At 38.1% G+C, this 21,562-nt stretch overlaps 1 protein-coding gene across 4 annotated transcripts in view; it reads right to left on the minus strand.

Moving 5' to 3' along the window:
• The window catches only part of CBR4 (carbonyl reductase 4), a 91,083-nt gene that overhangs the window by 57,632 nt on the left and 11,889 nt on the right, over nt 1-21,562 (minus strand). For 2 of the 4 annotated variants that reach the window (XM_037140373.2, XM_037140371.2), the window contains one exon: nt 15,884-17,495. The exons of the other annotated variants lie outside the window; for them this stretch is intronic. In XM_037140373.2, the coding sequence (XP_036996268.2) occupies nt 17,317-17,495 (179 nt within the window). In that variant the 3' untranslated portion in view covers nt 15,884-17,316. Of the gene's footprint in view, nt 1-15,883; nt 17,496-21,562 lie in introns of those variants that run through there. 4 annotated transcript variants of the gene reach the window in all.

Here is a 21,562-nt window from a genome sequence, read left to right on the forward strand (position 1 = left end):
AAAAATTAATGATATTTCCAAACTATAAAGGTCTCAAAATGTTTATCTCCCATGCACCTTTTCTCTAGAAGTTACGAGAAGATGTGCCTAAGATCATAAATCAAGGAAAGGAAGACATGAGTTCCTGGAACAGGGGATCCACCCGAGAGGCAAGGCAAAGTCAATCTACAGGATGACACTGTAGGAGGACCCCCAGATAACGACTGTACAGCAGGTCTAGAGAACCACCAGTCAAGACGGCAGCAGACCAGGAAGCTAGAAAGACTTGTTCAAGACAGGAAAGTGATGAATTATTCCGTGTTTCTGCATATACGAACAGGATAGTCACATGACTGGGAAGGGCTTGGGATTAGTGATGTTAAGAACATGGGAAACAAAACACATGAACAAAGAATACAATTATCAACTCCAGGGAAAACAAAATATTGTGCAGAAAAAGAAAAGTAACCAACGAATACTATATAGCTCAACTACAAACAGTGTTTTTATAAATACAATAATGGAATTGCCGACTCTGATATAAATATATTGGAGGATGGTGCCTACATGTAGCAGATGGTCAAGAAAAAGTAAATTTTCATCTTCCTTAGTGGGAAGTTGACATAAAATAGCTAATTCTGAAATATCAAGAAACATGTTAATTAGAGAGATCAATACCAAATCAGAGCTTAAAGTCATTTCTTCTGAGGAACAGGAAATTACTCTCCAAGTCACATTAACGTACAAGTGATATAAAAACTAAATTTAAATACTAAACTGTAAAAATGACACACCTAGCGCTGTGAACGGCATCTACCATTTCAAAGATGGCAGAATACATCCCATGCCACCATGGTTTTCTCTTCACTTGCTTTCACAGTTCTCACTCACAAGACAAACACTCATTTGAAAAGCAAAGCACAACCACCATGGGAGGTAGCTCTCCAAAGTATTCTGTGGACACACACCCCCACCCCCTGCCCACCCTCACTACGGATCAAAGGTTAAGGGACGGGACAACCAGCCTTAGGACAGACATCACGTATACACGTCAAGATAATGGTCACAGCAGACCATGGAGTAGGGGCCAAGAGCCTAAAACCTGCCAACCACGGAACAGCAATCGCCACAAGGGTTAATCTGGGCTCAGCACAACAGGACCGCAGGGAAAGGTATGATTAAAATGAGTCAGAGTCTGAGAAGCCATGGGAACGCTAGCTGGTGGCTTGCCAGTTCCCTAACAGCCTAAGGCACACACCTTTACTTCTAACTGACCCCTGAACTGAGGAAAGTGTCTGACCTGAATAATGCAATCGACACAGCAGCACTGCTCTGAGGACGAGCTTTCACTCTCTGAGATATGCTCAGAAATACAGACCAGAGTTAATACTCTGAATAAACCAGAAATCACACTGCTCGGAACTCGTATGTTTTCCCCTCAAGATACACAGATAAATTCATCTTGAAAACAGGACTTGAAAAAGAAAGCAAATTATTAAAAGTAGAAATCACCAGAGCACAACACATAATGCTTCCAGCACTAGGAGGACTCCACAAACAATGTGCCAGAAGTACTCCTATCAGGAATGGGGACAACATTTAGTAAGCACCTACTATGTGCCAGGCACTAGTTCTAGAACATTAATGTTATTCTATTTAATCCTTACAGTTCTAAGAAGTGTTAGTCTCTGTAACAGATGAGAAAACAGGCTCAAAGAATAGATATAATCAGCCAAATCACAGCCAATTAGTTACAGATTTGGAGATTGAAACCAGGATTTTCTGGCTCCAAAAGCTGTATCTTCCCACTATCCTCACTGTAAAAGATATGGAACACTCTGTTGGGACCAGGGCTTAAACATTTATGAAAGGACACTAATAACTAGTGACAAAATCCCCTTTCGGAAGGTGAGAAGTTAGCCTAAGAGGTCACTCACTTTCAATAAGACACACACAAACACAATCCCTATCACACTCCTGGCAAGTGTGGAAGGTATTAATTTCAAATATGCACACACAAATTTGCATGAGTAAGTTAGCAGCTAAAACAATTTAAAGATGAGGCATAGATTACCATCACTTTCAGGGAGGAAGGAGCTGTCCCTTAATGACAAAGTCTGAACACTGCACCAGCACCATTTGCTGGGGGCCCTCGTCACCCAAACGCTTCCAGAGAAAGAAACTAATACTTAACATTCCTATTTACATTAAACTAAACGTAATTCTATTTACTGTTTTACATAATTTAGAGGCTTCTATTTACAAGACTAAATAATCAGTTTGGTTGTGTAGTAAATGCATGTTGGGGTGACTTTTCCCGCAAATACTCCCGGCCGCCACGGATAAAAATAAACACTACCAAGACATGATCTGCTTGGGGAGGAGAGGTGGCCAGTTTTTCAGAGGAAAAAGGCCTTGAACCCCTTCCTCCAGGAGCTTTTATTGGGTTGTAATACACAGGAATACAGGCAGCAAGGATCAAACAGAAGATAATAACATTTCAAAGAAATATGAGGGCTTAGTCTGAGTCAGAGTCCGTCAGGAAGGGGGTTTTGCAGAACCTGTAAGGTTTCCTACTAGAACCCTTAACATATCAATGAAAACAGTCTTATCAAAGCAGGTTTCACAGGATTTTTAGGAATTCTTTGTGATGTCAGATTTCTCCCCAATCAGCTGTAGCAAGGCAAGGAAGGAGCAGCACTCCTCTCCATCAGATTTTCAGGCTTAAGGGGATTAGAGCCAGGAAGCGCTTCTCCCAGAGGACTTGGGGACTCGGGCCACATAGCCTGGGGGCACGGGTCTATTGCTCATTCTTTGTTGCAGCCCCTCCTACCCCCCAGTCCTTCCATGACGGCCTCCCAAGTGATCATGTCTGGCTATGTTACCCCTCACTGTGAGGAGACGTACCCATCTTGGACTCCCAACCATGCTTTGGGGACAGGGAGGAAACTGAGGCAGTGTTTGCTACCAGAGATAAGCTTTGTCTCCTGCGGCTCACATTCTGCAGGTCGCTCACTCATCTTTAGCCATGGGGGGTAGTTACAATTCCTGAAACCAGGCAGAGAGGTCCACAACAAATGCATACTCGATGACACATGGTCATGACCAGCCACCACAGGACTAGTAAACTGACCTTGTACAGATGGAAGAGAACTTTGTCCCCCCGGTGCTGTGCCCTGAGCTGTATTCTCACCCTGACTTTAAAAATCTACCCCTATTGTCACCATTCCCCTTTTCTCTTTTATCAACTTTACTGAGGTATAGCTTAATCTTTTAAATATACAGTTTGACTAATTTTTCAGACATATATACCCATGAAGCCACACTGCAACCAAGACATGAATTATTTCATCACCCTAAGAGCCTCCCAACACCCCTCTGTGTTCTCTCCCTTCATCTACCCAGGGCCCAGGCAACCAAACCACACATGTGTTTTATGTCACTTTAGATCCATTTGCACTTTCTAAAATTTTAATGTAACTACAGGCACATAGTAGGAACTCAGATTTTGAGTCTGGCTTCTTTTACTAAGTTTACTTTGAAATTCACCTAAGTGTATCGGTAATTTGTTCTCTGTATTGATGAACAGTATTACATGGTCTAGATAGGCTACTTTCTGTTTATCCATTCTCTTATTAATGTGTATGTGATTGTTTACAATTTTAGCTCTTATAAATAAGGCAGCTGTGAAAAACATTGTACAAGTTTTTGTGTGGACATATGTTTATGATCATGTTGAGAAAATACCTAGGAGTACAATGGCTTAGTTGTATGACAGATACACATTTAACTTTTAAAGACACCACTGAACAATTTTTCAAAGAATTTTTAATATTTGCATTCTCACCAGCAGCATATACGAGTTTTTATTGCTCCTTGTCCTCAGCAACAATTGGTTTCAGCTTTCTTTTCCAATGCAGCCATTCTGATGGGAATATAATTGTATTGCACTGTGGTTTTAATTTGGATTTTCCTGATCACTAAAGCAACTGAGCATCTTTTCATGTTTTTATGGTTATTCATTTATCTCCTCTTGTGAAATCAAATCACAGTCCTCTTGTCTAATCAAATCTTTTGGCCATTTAATTTAATTGTCTTATTACTTGGTTGTAACAGCTTGTTTTATTTACATATATGATCTGTAAATAAGTCCTTTTTCATATATGTATAAATAATATCAAATAGTTTCTCCTACCCTGATACTTGCCTTTCTATTTTCCTGTCTCCAAAAAGCAAGAATTCTTGATTTTAATAAAACCCAACTTACCCATTTTTTTCCTGTATAACTTTCGCTTTTTATGTCCTAACTAATCTTTGCTTAACTCAAGGTCACAATGTTTTTTCCTATACTTTCTTCTAGAAGCTTCTTAGTTTTCATACTTAAACATTTCAAATTAATTTCATGTATGGTATGAAGTAGGAATCAAGGTTCATTTTTCTACCACTGACTATACAGTTGTTCTAGCATCACTTGCTTAAGGCCTTCCCTTTTTTCAGTGAACTGCCTCGGTAATCAACTGATCATCCTTGAGTGGGTTTTCTCTTCAGTTCCACTGATCCGTGTGTCTACCCTTTCACCAATGCCATACTGTCTTGATCGCTGTAGCATTACAACTAGTCTTGAGAGCAGAGAGTAATTTCTCCAATTTTGTTCATCTTATATAAAACCAATTTGACTAATCTAGGTTGTTCACACTTCCATATAAAAATTAAATCAGCCTATTAATTCTACACTTTAAAAAAAACTGCTTAAATTTTTACTGGGATTGTACTGAATCTATATCTGGATCAATTGAAGAAAACTAACACCTTAATAATACTGAGCCTTTCAATCCAAAAACATAGTATATTTCTGTATTCATTTAGGGCTTTAATTTCTCTCAGCCATCAATATTCTATAGTTTTCAACATAGAGATACTTCCTTAAATTTATTTCCAAATATTTTATATCTTTTGACATTGGTGTAAATGGAAATTTTCCCAGTTTTCCTATTGTTTACTGGCATACCAAAACTTCCGCTTTCTTTTTTGTACTATGTGTTTGATGGAAAAAGGGAATTTCTAAAATGGAATCATTATTTCGTAAACGTATTACAGCATACAATGTCAAAGTTCAACTGGTTTGGTTTGGTTTTGTTAATGCAGTAAACATTTCTCCAGTGTCCACTATATTGACAAGATGCAAAACAAGGACATGCCAAATCAAGCGAGCATGCATAAGTTCGTGGAAATGGCCTCTGAGCCAGCACAGCACACCACGCTGACCATCGCTCCATTTTAACTCACTCCCCTGGCTTGTGCTCCATGCTTAGCCAACTGCAGGACCAGAATGCAGGCCAGCGTGGGAAACAAGGGCCTCGGAGTACGTAACGTCCTCTCAAACTCGCCTTCAACCTCAACTTTAATGTAGCCCTTCCCTAAAGTTTTATTTGTTGTCATTTATGACTTTTAAAGCAGGTGATTTGAATATTTCCTTTCACTCTCCAGAAAAACCTTCATTGATACTAGTATTTGTGGAGCTTTTGTTAATCTTTGATTTACTTTTTCTTCAAGGAAATGGGTAATTTTAAACACTGGAAAGATTCCCAATTCCCATCTAATATAATCACCCACCCAACTCGGTTTAGTCAAAATCAACTTCCTTATGGCATGGTGCCAGACACAGGGCAAGGCAATGGAAAACAAAAAAGAAGACCCTTAGTCTAAACACACAATCCAATGGAGATAGATGAAGATGAAACGAATACAAGATATTTTCCTCATAGCAAGCTGGGGGACCTTTTCGCTTACGTCAACTTTCTATTGCAAGCAGTGCTAAAAATATCTAGAATACCTAATGCTCTTCTTATCATAGCAACCCAACCACCATAGCAACCACAGAGAGCACTATTATCAAGAAAATAGATATCACCCATAACTCCCCAAACTGAAGCATAAACATTAATATAAGAAATAATTCTAATGGGTAGGGGGAGTGAGGAAGATTTATCGGAGGAAATAGAGAAGCATCCTTGAAAAGTAAGATTTCAATTAAGTAGGAAAAATTCTCCTTCAAGAAATGCAAGGGCTCCAAGGCTGAAGAAACAGCCCTTACACTGATTTAATAAGCCAATAAATATTTACTGTGCCACTGGGTCAAACACTGTGTTAAGTACTATAGTAACAGTGAACCAGACACTTAAACTTGTATTTTCGCTGGTCAGAACTTACTCACATGACCACACTTAGCTGCAAGGCAGTTTGGGAAATGTAGTTCTTATTGTAGAAGTCCATGTGTGGAACTAAAAATAGAAGGCTCTATTATTACGAAAGAAGGAAATGGACTTCAAAGAACCAGAAATCTCTGCTATCTAGGAAATATATCATCTAAGACAAAAATAAGCCAAGAGAAATTTCTAGGATGGTGGTAAAAGAAAGCCTTAGTTTGAAAACAGTGCTGAACACTAACAAGCATTCAGCCCAGAATGAAGCAGGTGGAACATGGGAGGGGTGGGGGAGGCACAACCAGGAAAGGTTTGTCAAACAAAAACTGACAGACCATGGTGCTGGAAGTCTTACAGTTCTGCTAAAAAATTAGGGGATCGAACCTTGAGGAATACATTTTAAACAAAACAAATATAAAAGAAACAATTATTAACTCCAGAAAAGCTCTAAAAATGGGAATGGGAGAAAACACAATTATTGAATACACCAGGCCTCAACTGCTGTAGCTAGTCTTCGGGGACGGCTTTCAACACTACCTGTTCATTACACTACCTTCCCCCAGTGACTCACTCTCTCACTGCCCATAAAGACAAATTCAAGACCCCTCTACTCCAGGGCCTGAGAACCGTTCCTCTGAAACATAACCATCAGGAAGCATCGGGGCCTCTGCCTCCCAGTCTCTCAGGAAGAGAATGGAATGCCGACTTCAGTAACCACCAGCTATTAAATGGAGCTGATCTAATCACATTTACACTGACCAACCCTTCGTACCTTTTCACTTCTCTGATTCTACTGGACCGTCGCTATGCCCCCTCCCTCACTCTCCCTTTAACAAACTCGATCATCTCAGCACCCCTATTGTCAGTAGTTCCTAAATAAAACCTGTTTTCACCTCTTTAAAAATGTTTTTAAAAAGAAAGTGTCCTCTACTCTCCTGAAATCCTAAAGCCCCTCTACTTAGAAAGTAATTCCTCAGATCCTACAGAGAAAATAAAAGTTGCCATTTGAGGTTGATAGTCATGAAATTAGCATAAAACCAATCTGCCCTTCTACATGACTATCTAACACAGCCTTTACCTTTTCTGGTACATTCACAGAGACAGTCAAAACTCAATCGTGTGTATTTATGGTTTTGCACCAGAGAGATATGATGAAAATACATGGGGGTAAGGGAGTGTAGGCTATTTCCAAAGAGTGCTATTGAACTAACATGGTATCACTAATAGAGTGAATCCCATTTTGCAGAATGTCCAGACAATCAAGGTCCCTTTGAATTGTATTTTGAAAGAAAGCAGAAGTGATACAACCCTAGGGCATGAGCATAAATGCGTACTTTTGTCCATCCCCAGTAAATATGAATTATTTCGATCCTCCTTCCTGACAGCCACTGAAAGAAGGCACTCTCCATGTCAACAGCTGCAGATGAAGTGCCACAGGCTGTGCTGACCTAATCCAGTACAGATACTGTATCTGAAAGAGCAGCTGTCAGGAAATTGCTTAGTTAAATGCATGTAACAGTTCACCAGCAGCACCTACCAGAGTTTATCAGTCCTGTGCAGGGGCAATTTCAGCTAAATGGAAGTAAGATAGGAATAACTACCCCTAAACTATTAGGTCTTTAAGACTGACACTAATCTCTACCATTCTACTAGGATACAGTACCACTTCTAATTTACTCTATGTATAGAACTTTCTGTAATTTCCACTTGTCCTTTTCTATCATAATGGCTCTTTCTCCAGATGTCCATGAAGTCAATGAACCAATGGTTCTGCTAATTACTAAGCATACCCATGTGGATTATGCATTCAGGAACCAGGAAAATAACCACAGAGTGAGTGGTCCCAGCTGTGAGAAAGACTTGAGCAAGGACACCGTTTATCACCTGTCCTCCAAGTGCCCCACTTCCACATGGGAGCCATTACGGTTTCTTGGGTCCCCTGGTAGCGATGTTAACCAGCAATGTCCCCTGGTCCCACTAATCCTTGAAAAATCTGGCTAGATCCCTTTCTCCAATATACTATTACTCAAGCAAATGATCTTATATTCCTTTCAGAAAGAACAAGGAATTGCCCTATGTATATGTGCTATGTTATTGCTGAGGTCTTCATCGAGGGAACACAACTTCTCCTTTAGTTGACAACTCCGGGTCTGAGAACAAGTTCAGGATTGGGAACTGAGTGGGGGATCATGATTTTCCATCTTGGCAGACAGAATGCCTGCTCTCTCCTAAGCATGTGCACTCCCCTAATCCCTGGATCCTAGGAGTTGTACCTTACATAGCTAATGGGATTTCGCAGACATAATTACATTATGAACCTTAAAATAGGAAACTTATCCTGGGTTATCAGAGTGAACCAAATCCAATCACAGGAGCCCTTAAAAGCAGGTAACTTTTTTCTTTCTGAAATGATTTGAAGCATGAGAAGGACTCAGCTTCCATGCTGCACATGAACACATGAAAAAACAATCTAGGCAGCTTCTAGAAGCAAAGACTGGGCCACATCTGACACTCAGCAAGCAAAAAAGGAATCAGTCCTATGAGCTTGGAAGTGAATATATTCCCAGGACCTCCAGAAACAAACACAGACAACCCTGCCAACACCTTGACCTTGGCCTCATGAGACTAAACAGAGGAACCAACTGAGGCATGCTATACCAAGTCAACCTATAGGACTCTGAGATAAAAAAAAATAGGTGTTGTGGAGGGGGGTTTGTTGTGTTTTAATTTTTTTAAATTTATTTTTAAAGAGAGGGGAAGAGAGGGGAAGGGAGGAAGAAAGAGAGGGAGGAAAAACATCAATGTGCAGTTGCCTCTCACACACCCCCTACTGGGGACCTGATCCACAATCCATGCATGTGCCCTGACACGGAATTAAACCAGTGACCCTTTGGTTTGCAGGCTGGGACTCAATCCACTGCTCCACATCAGCCAATAGGTATTGTTTTAATATGCTAAGTTTGTGGATACTGTAACAGAAGCCATAGAGCTAAGTAACACTATCTTGACCCCTTTTGCTCTTGATATTACTTTTTATTATAAGGTTCACCCGTGAACTACAAGGGTTTAAACTGTGCAGGTGCACTTATCAGCTGGTTTTTTTTCCAATAATTACACAGTCAGCCCTCCATATTCCCAGGTTTCACATTCATAGATTCAACCAACCACAGGTTGAAAACAGTATTTGTGATTTGTGGATTGGCTGTATATACTGTTCTACATCACTTTACATAAGAACTAGGGCACCCTCCTGACTGTATATACTGTTCTAAACTGATGTATAACAGTGCATACAGGCAGAAGACTGTACACAGTGTCCTACATCAGTTTACATAAGGGACTAGGGCACCCTCCTGACTGTATATACTGTTCTGCGCTGCTATAGAACAGTGTACATAGCCAGAAGACTGTATACACTGTTCCATATCATTTTACATAAGGGACCTGGGTATCCTTCTCAAACTATTACAAAAAATTCAAGAGAATAAAAGGGTCCCAAGCTCATTTTACAAAGCCAGCTTTCCTAATTTCCAAACCAGATAAAGACACTACAAAAAAGGAAAAAGAAAATTACAAGCCAATACCCCTAATGAACATGTATGCAAAAATCCTAAACAACATATTAGCAAACCAAATTCAGCAATACATTAAAAAGATCACACACCAGGAACAAGTACAATTTATTAATGATGCAGTGATGGTTCAACATCTGTAAATCAATTAACATGATACACTACATAAACAAGATGAAGGATAAAAATCATATGATAGTATCAATAGATGCAAAAAAAGCCATTGAAAAAAATCTAGCATCCATTTATGATTTAAAAAAAAAAACCTCTTGGCAAAGTGTGAATAGAGGGAACATACCTCAATATAACAAACCCACAGGTAACATCACACTCTACAAGGAAAACTAAAACTATTTCCCTTAAGATCAGAAACAAGACAGGGATGTCTTCTTTCACCAGTCTTATTTAGCACAGTACTGGAAGTCCTAGCCACAGCAATCAATCGAACAAGAAAAAAAATGAAAGATATCCAAATTGAAAAGAAAGGTAAAACTGTCATTATTTGCAGATGACATGATACTGTATATACAGAACTAAAAGATTTCACCAAAAACCACTAGAACTGATAAATGAATTCAACAAACTAAGAGGATACAAAGTAAATATTCAGAAATTGGTTTTATAATACACCAAAAATAAACTATCAGGAAAAAAAACTAACAAACAATCCCATTTACAATTGAATCAACAATAAAATACCTAGGAATAAATTTAACCAAGGTGGTAAAAGACCTTTACTCAGGAAATTATAATACAGTGAAGAAAAGTAACTGAAAAATATACAAAAAATGAAAGCATATACCGTGCTCAGAAATAAGAAGAATTAACATCATCAAAATTTCCATACTGCCCTGGCTGGCGTAGCTCAGTGGATTGAGCGCGGGCCTGCGAACCAGAGGATCACGGTTCGATTCCCAGTCAGGGCACATGCCTGGGTTGCAGGCCAGTTCCCAGCAAGGGATGCATGAGAGGCAACCATACACTGATATTTCTCTCCCTCTCTCCTTCCCTTCCCCTCTAAAGACAAATAAATAAAATATTTAATTAAAAATGTCCATACTGTCCAAAGTAATCTATAGATGCAACACAATTCCTATCAAAATACCAAATGTATTTATTAGAGAACGAGAACAAATAATCAAAAATGTATATGGAAAGACAAAAAACTCCAAATAGCCAATACAATCTTAAGAAAGAAGTACAAAGTTGGAGGTATCACACTACCTGATATCAAACTATAGCACAAAACTATAGTAATGAAAATAGCCTAGTACTGGCATAAAAACAGACATAAAGGTCAATGTAACACAATGGAGAGCCCAGAAATAAACCCACACCTATCTTATCAATTAATATATAATAAAGGAGGAAAAAACATACAATGGGGTAAAGACACTCTATTCAGTAAGTGGTGTTGGGAAAACAACAGATACCACCTTTTTACACCATGTATAAGAATAAACTCAAAACAGATTAAATATTTATATGTAAGACTTGAAACCAAAAACTCCTAGAAGAAAACAAAGGCAGTAAAATCTCTGACATTTCTCTTACCAATATTTTTTTCTAATGTATCTTCTCAGGCAAGGAAAAAATAAATAGGACTACAAAATAAATAAATAAATGGGACTACACCAAACTAAAAACTTTTTGCACAGCAAAGGAAACTATCAACAAAACAAAAAAGGCAACCTATTGATAAAGGAAGATATTCGCCAATGATACATCTGATATGGGATGAATATCCAAGATTTATAAACAACTTCTACAACACCAAAACAACAAAAAACCCAATTAAAAAATAGGCTAGGACCTGAACACACTTCTCCAAAGAAGACACAGAGATGGCCAATAAATTTATGAAAAGATGCTCAATGTCACTAATCATCAGAGAAATGCAAATTAAAAGCACAATGGGATATCACCTCAGGCCTATCAGAGGGGTTACCATCAGTAAGTCAACAAACAAGTGCTGGCAAGGACGTGGATGAAAGAGAACCCTACTGCACTGTTGGTAGGAATGCAGACTGGTGCGGTTACTGTTGAAAGCAGACAGTGGTGTCCAACCGATGGCCTGAAGGCCACATGTGGCCCAGGATGGCTGTGAGTGCAGCACAACACAAAATCATAAATTTACTTAAAACATTATGAGATTTTTTTTTGTGATTATGTGTCTCAATGTATTTAATGTGTGGCCCAAGACAACTCTTCTTCTAGTGTGTTGCTAAGACACCAAAAGGTTGGATACCCCTGGTATAGATCCTCAGAAAATTAAAAATGTATATGTCATATGACTCAGTGATTCCACTTCTGGGTATATAGCCAAAGAAACTGAAACACTGCTTCAAAAGACTATGTGCACCTCATGTTCATTGCAGCATTATTTCCAATAGCCACGACAGGAAAGCAGCCCTGGTTTCCATCAACCGAGAAGTGAATGAAGAAGCTGCAGTTTCTGTATACAACAGAGTATCACTCGGCCATAACACAGAATGAAATCCTACTATCTGTGACAGCGTGGATGGACCTGAAGGGTATTATGCTAAGTCAGAGAAAGACAAATACCATATGATTTCACTTACACATGGTATCTAAAGTGCAAAATACACAAAATAGGAACAGACGCACAGATGCAGTGATCACACTGAACGCTGCCGGGGAAGAGGACTGAGAGGCTGAACGAAAAAATGAAGGAAATAAGAAGTACAAATTGGTCATCACAAAACAGCCACAGGATGTAAAGTACAGGATAGGGAACAGAGTCGATAATACTGTAATAACTATTACAATGCCAAGTGGCTCTTTGAAATATTGGGGGGAATAACAATGTAAAGTATATAACTATCTAATCACTATGCTGCCATACACCTGAAACTAATGCAAAATAATACTGAATGTAAACTGTAATTAAAAAAAAATAAGAAAAATCTCAAACAACCTAACCCTATACCTCAAAGAACTAAAAAAGAACAATTAAATCCCAGTTAGTTGAAAGAAGGAAATTACAAACATCAGAGCCGAAATAAATGAAAGATTTAAAAGACCATAAAGAAGATCAATGAAAAAATGGTTCTCTAAAAAAGATAAACAAAATTGACAAGTCTTTAGCTAGACTCACAGAGAGAGATGCAGAAAGACAAAGAGGAGAGGACTCAATAAGCAAAAGAAAAACTTACAACTGACATAACAGAAATACAATGGACCATAAAATAACTCCATGAAAAATATACACAATCAATTCAACAACCTAGAAGATATAAATTCTTAGAATTAAACAACCTTCCTAGATTAAAACATAAACAAAAAATATGGATAGATCACTAGTAAGAAAGTTGAGACAGTAATCAAAAACCAACCAGTTATCAAAAATCCAGCACCAGACAGCTTCACAGGTGAATTCTACCAAACATTAAAAGTTACACATCCTTCCCAAACTCCTCTAAGAAACTGAAGAGGAAGGAATGCTTCCTAACTCATTTTACAAGGCTTAACATTCCCGATACCAAAACCAAAACCAAAACCAGGCAAGGACAACACACACACACACACACACACAAAAACTATAGGTCTATACTGCTGATGAACACAAATGAAAAAATTCTCCAAAAAAATTAACAAATCAAATGCAACAATGCATTAAAAGAATCATATGTCATGATCAGGTGGGATTTATTCCAGGGATGTAAGGATGATTCAACATCCACAAATCAATCAATGTGATATACTTACTGCATTAACAAAATGAAGGATTAAAATTATATGATTGTCTCAATAAATGCAAAAAAAGCATGTGACAAGATATAATATTCATTTATGATTTTAAAACTCTCAATCTAATGAATATATAAGTACCTCAACACAATAATGGCCGTATATGACAAACTCACAGTAAACATTATACTCAGTGGTTGAGAAATAAAAACTTTTCCTCAAAGATCAAAAATAAGACAGGGATTCAATCTCTTCCCATTTTTATTCAACATACTACTGAAAGTCCTAATCAGAGACATTAACAAAAAATAAAACTAAAAAAGAAATAAGAAGCATCCAAATTGGAAAGAAATATGTAAAACTGTCATATTTGCAGATGACAGGATTTTATATGTAGAAAACCCTAATGACCCTCCAAAACATTATTAGATATAATACATGAAGCCAGTAAAGTTGCAGGAAACAAAAATAACATACAAATAGCTGTTGTGTTTCCATATACAGAAAAACTAACAGAAACAAAAACATTTACAATTACAACAAAAAGAAAAAATACTTTGAAATCAACTTAACGAAGAAGTGAAACCTCTATGCTGAAAACTATAAGACTGATAAAAAAAACTGAAGACAAAGAAAAACTGGAAAGCTATTCTATGCTCATAAATTAGAACAATTAACATTGTTAACATGTTCATGTTACCTAAAGCAACCTATAGATTCAAAGCAATCCCCATCAAAATCCCAACAGCAATTTCCACAAAAACAAAACAACTAAAACTTCTATGAAACTACAAAAGACCATGAAGAGCCAAAGCAAACCTGAAAGACAGTGGCAGCAGTGGAAAGAACAAAGCTGCAAGTATTACACTCCCCAATTTCAAACTTTACTACAAAGCTACAATAATCAAACAGTATGGTATTGGCAGAAATACAGACACAGAAACCAAGAGCGAAGAATTAAGAGCCCAAAGTAAACCCACATATATGAATATTTAATTTACAACAAAGAGGCCAAAAACATAAAATAGAAGAAAAATGGTGTTGGGCAACTGACAGCCACATGCAAAAGGATAAACGAGACCACTTTCTTATACCATAAATGGAAAAAAACCCTTGAATGCAAGACCTGACACCACAGAACTCCTTAGAAAAAAACATAGGCAGTAAGCAACCTGAGTCACTCTTGGCAATGATTTTTAAATTTAACACCAAAAGCAACAGTAACAAAAGCAAAAATAAACATATGGGAATACATCAAACTAAATATCTCTACACAGCAAAGGAAAACAGTAACAAAATAAAAAGACAACCTATCAACTGGAAGAAAATAGCTGCAAACCATGTATTTAGTAAGAGGTTAATGCCCAAATATATTAAAAAATGAATAAACTCAGTATCAAAAAATATGATGAAAAATTGACAGCATTTAGAATAAGCATTTGTCCAAAGAGGACACAAGATGGCCAACAGGTATGTGAAAAGGTACTCACCATACTCATCAGGAAAGTGCAAAACTACAATGGAATTATCACCTTACTCCCATCAGAACAACTAATATCAAACACACAAGACACAGCAAGTGTCGCCAAGGATGTAATGAAAAGACAACCCTTGCCCAGTGTCGGTGAGAATATACAATAAACTGGTACGGTCACTATGAAAACAGTACGGAAGTTCCTCAAAAATATTTAAAAAGGAACATCTATTAAGATCCAGCAATTCCACTTCTGGATATTTCCGTGAAAAAACTAACTCAAAAAAACATATGCTCCCTCTTGTTCAATGCAGCATTATTTACAACAGTCAAGGCATGCAAACAAATGTCCATATATCCATTGACAAATGAATGGATAAAGAAAATGTGTGAGATATACAGATATAGAGAGAGGTAGGTAGATACTTATTTTCAGCCACAAAAAAAGAAATTTTGCCATTTGTGACACAGATAGAGCTTGAGGGCATTGTATTAGGTGAAATAAGTCAGGCATAGAAAGGCAAATTCCATATAACCTCATGCACATGTGAAATCTGTAAAAAACAAAAACAAAAAACACTGAGCGCATAGGTACAGAGAACAGACTGCCGTTTCCCAGAGGCAAGGACCAGCTGGGAGACCGAATGGGTGACAGGAGTCAAAAGGCACAAATTTTCAATTATAAATATTTTTAATAATTCCTGGGAATGCACTGGCAGCCACATTTGAAACACCTTTAATGTTACATTTCCTGTACGTACCTAGAACTGTTAACGCCTGGTAAATTCTGCAAATTACTGTGCTTGCATTTAGTGACAATTTGATTAATAACACTAATTTTATTCACACTTAATTGACTTTCTCAAATTCTCAATAGACTCCGGTAAGAAAAGAAGATTATTTCAAAGATAAATTCTAAAGTAATTTTTAAGGAATCACTGATCTTAATTTCAAACAAATTTGCTTTTATTACTTTTTTTTTTAAATTAGATTTTATTTACTTTGAGAGAGAAGGGAAGGCAGGAAGGAAGAGAAAGAGAAACACAGGGTTGCCTCTCACATGCCTCCAATTAGGGACCTGGCCTGCAGCCGAGGTATGTGCCCTGAGAATCGAACCTGTGACTTTTTAAGTGTACAGGCCGGCACTCAATCCAGTGAGCCACACCAGCCGGGGCTGCTTTTATTACTTTTTATGTTCATTTTATTTTTATTACTTTGTGTTTATTTCTATATCCTATTCAAGCTTTTGCATTGACTTTTAATACGAAATTAAATCTGTTTATATAAAAGAATGTTCAGCCTCAATAAAAGGGTAAAAATCACTTTTTAAAATGCAGTAAATATTTTAAACATATTTAATAAAAACCAACATAGGTCCAGTGACATTAAAATGTCACACCGTTCCCCGCAAAACAATTCAATGCAGAATAGATGTTGCCTGATAGTGGCGCTCACTTTGTGAGTTTACCTCATTCTCAGGTGAATATTTTAACACTAATGCTTTGCTCCTTGTAAAGACATCCAATCCATTATTAATGCATACTTATCATTTAGGATTGCTTAAAAGTAATTAAGTATTTATTATCTAAAGTTTTAGGGTAAGAATCATATTTGAAATACTCTTCATTGTTAAAATGTCATTACTTTTTATACTATTTTAAGTAGTTTGCTATATACTGTTTTGTATATTAAAAAAAACACAACACTTCCACTCCCTAAGTTGATGAGATCATCAATTTAGCAGATATTATATCCCTAAGATAAGGGTTAATGCTCATCATCATTGAGAATTTCTACAAACGGATCAACTGTACCACACATGTTTGTAGACTATTTTGCCCAGCTGCTCCATCAGGGGCACTGTCACTGTGAAAATTCATCTAAATTCATATCTGTATCAAACCACTAGTGTTTTTTTCAAGCCATATAAAAACTGATCATCCAGGGCATAGGAAAAAGAACACGATGTTTAACTTCAGCAGGGCTACTGAAGAACTGCAAACAAATGCTCTGTAAATACTCTTCTTTTTGGCAATGGCCCACAAGTTTAACTTCTAGAGAAGTCAGCCTGACATAATAATTCCTAAAAATTAAACTTAATTTTTCCACTTTTGAGGCAAAATAAAGGTACTATAATACCTGTTTATATCATCTGAAAAATGTCTATATACTAAAACTGCTACTCTGTAAGGTACATACCATTTAGAAAACACAACTGGTCAAACACCACTCTTTTCAGATATACTCATACAAAGATGAAAATCAACACTTAAAGCATGAATAGGTTTTATTAGCTAATGTCACCCATGTAGATATGATTGACTAACCAATAAAGTGTGCCCTTGATTCTAAACATTATAATTTAGTGATCTGTAAATTATATTACGAGTTGCAGCCCCCCATCCACTACCAGAACATGGCCCGTAATATACGGCGACTCTAAAAGAAACACAACTGCGTGTGCCACATCAACAGGTTCTCCAAATCTCCCAAGAGGAATATTGTTCTTTATATGTTCTTCTTTCAAGCCTTTCGTCATATCTGTGTGAACAAATCCTAAAAGAGAAATGTTTGTTTAGTAGAAGAGGATAGACGCTAAAACATTTGCTCAATTTCAAATAATAAATTTGCTCCCAAAAATTTGAAATTCCTAATGAACCTTGTTTACAAAATATAGAGTTTTGCTAGCAACAAAGTAACCAAGAATACATTTTTATTCAATTTAACTCAATGAACATTTATATTTAACACTGAAATATGTCACTCCCAAATATTGGGCCCAATTCATAGCACAATGTAAGTGGGTACATATAAACATGAATAAACATTATATTCCTCGGGGAACCTATAATTTACGGAGGAAAGAGTCGCTTGCACCCTTACTTTTAACATAAGGAACTCTAGTGAAAATCCTCCTGGAGGTACACAAACAAAGTGCACCTGAACTGACCATTTTCCCCTGAGTGGGGCAGAAGTGGTGGGGGGCGGGGGGTGGAGGGAAGACAGGCATAGCACAGGGGGTCACATGAACTGCTCCAGCACTATGACAATAATCTATCCCATCTGCTATGACTAGGACAGCTGATGACTAGAGAGACCAGTAATTCCAATATTCACATCAGAAGTAAATCTTAGGGTCACACCCAGTTCTGATACAAGTACACACAGAAAATTAAAACTTGAAGAACATGACCTGTGTATGCAATAAGGCTTGCAGAAAACATGTTCCAAAGTTTAATATCCTTGGCCACATTTATTTTCAATGAAGACTCAGAAAGTGTATTAGAAAGAAAAATTTCCGTCTACGGCCATACCACCCTGAACGCGCCCGATCTCGTCTGATCTCGGAAGCTAAGCAGGGTTGGGCCTGGTTAGTACTTGGATGGGAGAAAGAAAAATTTCCCTTGCCTATTACGAAAGTTAAATGAAGTAAAATTATGAATATAATATTTAAAATCTGGTTACTTCTCAAAAACTTCATGATACACTAGACTTTATTCTCAGGTCATTCTGAATTCTAGGAAAATTGGTATAATATATACTTACTCTCAAACTCTAAGCAAAAAGATATAATGTATTTTAAGCTTAAGAAAAAAATCTCAATAAACTATATTAAAATTGGCTTACTGAGAGACACTGCAACTATGATTAACAAACTCTTAGTCTCAACTTCCAGCTGGATCTGGTGACTTTTCCTCAAGGGCAACATTTTGTGGTAAAAAACGACAACAACCAGATTAGGACACATTAAACTGGATTCTGTTCCCTACTCTGTGAACACGATCAGAGATAGGACCTGAGGGAAGTCATGTGCTGGGTAAACCCACACGGCTGTCTCTGTCTCCTGAAATGAGAGAAGTAGATTGAAAATGACAGGTTATTGAGATTTCTTTTAGCTCTACAAAACTATGACTCGAGAATAAAAAATGTATCTCATTAAGTAGTCTTCATGGCTTCCTTACTCGAAGTTTAGGAAGGTGAGCTCGTCTTCAAAGGACCTTCGGTTATCATACAGGAAGCTGTGTGGAGCTTAGAATATTCCAAGATGTTACTCTGGGTTTTCTACCTGTTGTGCTAAGAGAAACTGATTTGCCTGCTTCTCGGGACATTGCAGCTCTGATGGGTTTGTCCTTTTGCAGACAAAGGGTAAGGACACACCACCTATGACAGGCCATTTGAGGATCTTTCACCTTGAAATAGAACCAATTCTAGTACAGGCCATGAGGTACAGGAAGGCAACCTTACCTAGGAAGGGAGATTAGGCAGGGAGACAAGTTCAAAGACAATCTCAGTGAGATGGAAAGGCCTCTGAGTCATACATATGGGCTGTGAGGCCAGATTGTGGTCCTCAAAAAAAAAACCCACCACCAGGTAAGCCAGATGTAGGGAACAGATAAAGGCCAGAAGCTCAAAGCTTTTCTTAAGATCTTGCTCAGATGTCCAGCCTGGGTTCAGCTCCACTATGGCGTCCAGGTTAGCTACATTTGTAAATGCGGGAGGAGGTGCCCTCCAAGTCCAGCAATGCTAACAGGAAGTGCGGAGCTAGGGTCGTATGTTCAGGCACCCGCCTCCCATGAAGATTCTACCTCCACTGCTCAAGCTTGGAAGCTAAGGGTGTTACTGCACCAGGAGAAGTTTGCCACAGCCTCTACCCACAGCTGTGGTTGGAATGACGAGCCTTAGGGGACCGCAGCTGATTAGCTGCAATCACCTTCACTGGCCTCTGCACCAAGAGCCTGGACAAAGGACCTGTCAGAGGCCAAGTTGAAAGGAAAGGGATGAATTCACCAGGACTGGCTTTTCCTCTTTGATTATGAAGTTTGATATGGAGAGCCAAGAACAAGTTGAGAGACCCAATTATCTGCAACTTTTTTAACAGGTATTTTTTAGAGCTGCTTTAAAGTTTATAGAAAAATAGAGCTGAAAGTGGAAAAAGTTCTCACACTGTGCCCCTCCCCTGCTATTCCAGGACATCTTGTCTGAGTATGTACATTTGAAGAACCAATATGGATACATGATTATTGACTCAAGTCCAGAGTTTCCATCAGGACGCATCATTTAGGTTGTACTGTTCTGTGTTTTGACAAATGCATAACATCATGTGTGCACCATTACAGTACCATACAGAATAGTTTCACTGCCCAAAAAATCTATCTACAGCTTTATAAAACTCATACAACTACACCCAAATTATCAGAATTCAAGTTAAAAAAATGTAAAACTAGTTTGCAATGATAAATTAGGTCAGCTCTACCAAATTTCACTGTCATGTTATGCTACAGCAAACAAACCACATGATCCTGACCTATAAGAATGAGGGGGACCCCCAAAAAGAGAACTATAGTCTGAAGGGCAGGCCATTTGTAGTACAGGCTTCCCCCCACTACAGAAGTGTTATAGGAATCCACCTGTTACATCTTACCGGCTAGCACTGTTGTGAGAAGCCTCACTCTGCTTCTGTGACATTTTTTTCAAGACTCTTTCAACACATTTGCCCATTTCATGATGAGTGATTTATGAGCACACCTGCCCACACTGTACCGAGTGTTCAGCAGTTCTGGACAAAAACAGCATGACCCCCATGACCAACCATTCCATTTCACCCAAACTCGCCCTGGGTGACTTTTTTGTTTGTTTCTTTCCTCAGATGAAAAAAGTCTTCAAAGGTAAACGTTCTGCCAATGTGGAAGAGGTGAAACAAAAAATGAAAGTCACTAAAAGGCATCAAAACCAATGAGTTCAAAAACTGTTTTGACCAGTGGAAAAAACGTCCCTAAGGTGTATTGCATCAAATGTAGTACACTTTGAAGGTGGCTGAAGTTTCAACAAGTAAGAATAAATACACATTCTTTGTAAATAAATTCTGTTGTTTGGGGGGTCACTCATGTATTCACAGGGCCTACACGCAGTCTTTTCAATTCTACATAAAACCTGAGCACAGACACTGGATCTCACACACTCCGCATGCCCACTCTTGCCCTCGCACTGCTTTGCGGCGTGTGCTCCATTCTACTCACCCCCCTGACTCTCCCGTGCCATCCTTTCACCTCATCAGTAACACTCCACAATTGGCTCCACCCGTTTACTGCATACGTGTTTACACTGCCTCTCCAGCCGGGCTATGAAGATGACAAACTGCCAGCGGCTGCCACTATCTAACAAATGGTGTGATCGCTGATCACTTGTTGCACAGCTAGAGGTTTCCAGGGGGCTCCACAGCTCTCACTGCTCAAACCAATAAATACACAACTGAAATGACATGCACTCCACCAGCTTAGAACAAGGATGCTTCCACTTTAATTTGGTCTACAGTGACACACACCTTACTACTTGTTATAAAATATGAATTCTTTTGGATCAGAAATACTCCAGTTCATAAAAGTAAGTGCGTGGTTCTTGTCCCATGAAAATTTGTATTTGATAAATTCTAAAGGAAATGCATTCCCTTTATCCATTTCTGGCTAGCTATAAATAAATATACAGTATAAATAAATAACATCTCACTTGTATAGTATTGGTCACTTTGTTAGTGTGGAACATTTTCTATGGAGCAGAGACTTCATCTTTAAATAAGACGTCTACCACATCTTCTTTATCATCCAACTGTGGGATGTGCACTACTT

Source organism: Artibeus jamaicensis, unplaced genomic scaffold (genome assembly GCF_021234435.1).
Source record: "Artibeus jamaicensis isolate MK-2021 breed Jamaican fruit bat unplaced genomic scaffold, CSHL_Jam_final scaffold_537, whole genome shotgun sequence".
Classification (NCBI taxonomy): Eukaryota; Metazoa; Chordata; class Mammalia; order Chiroptera; family Phyllostomidae; genus Artibeus; species Artibeus jamaicensis.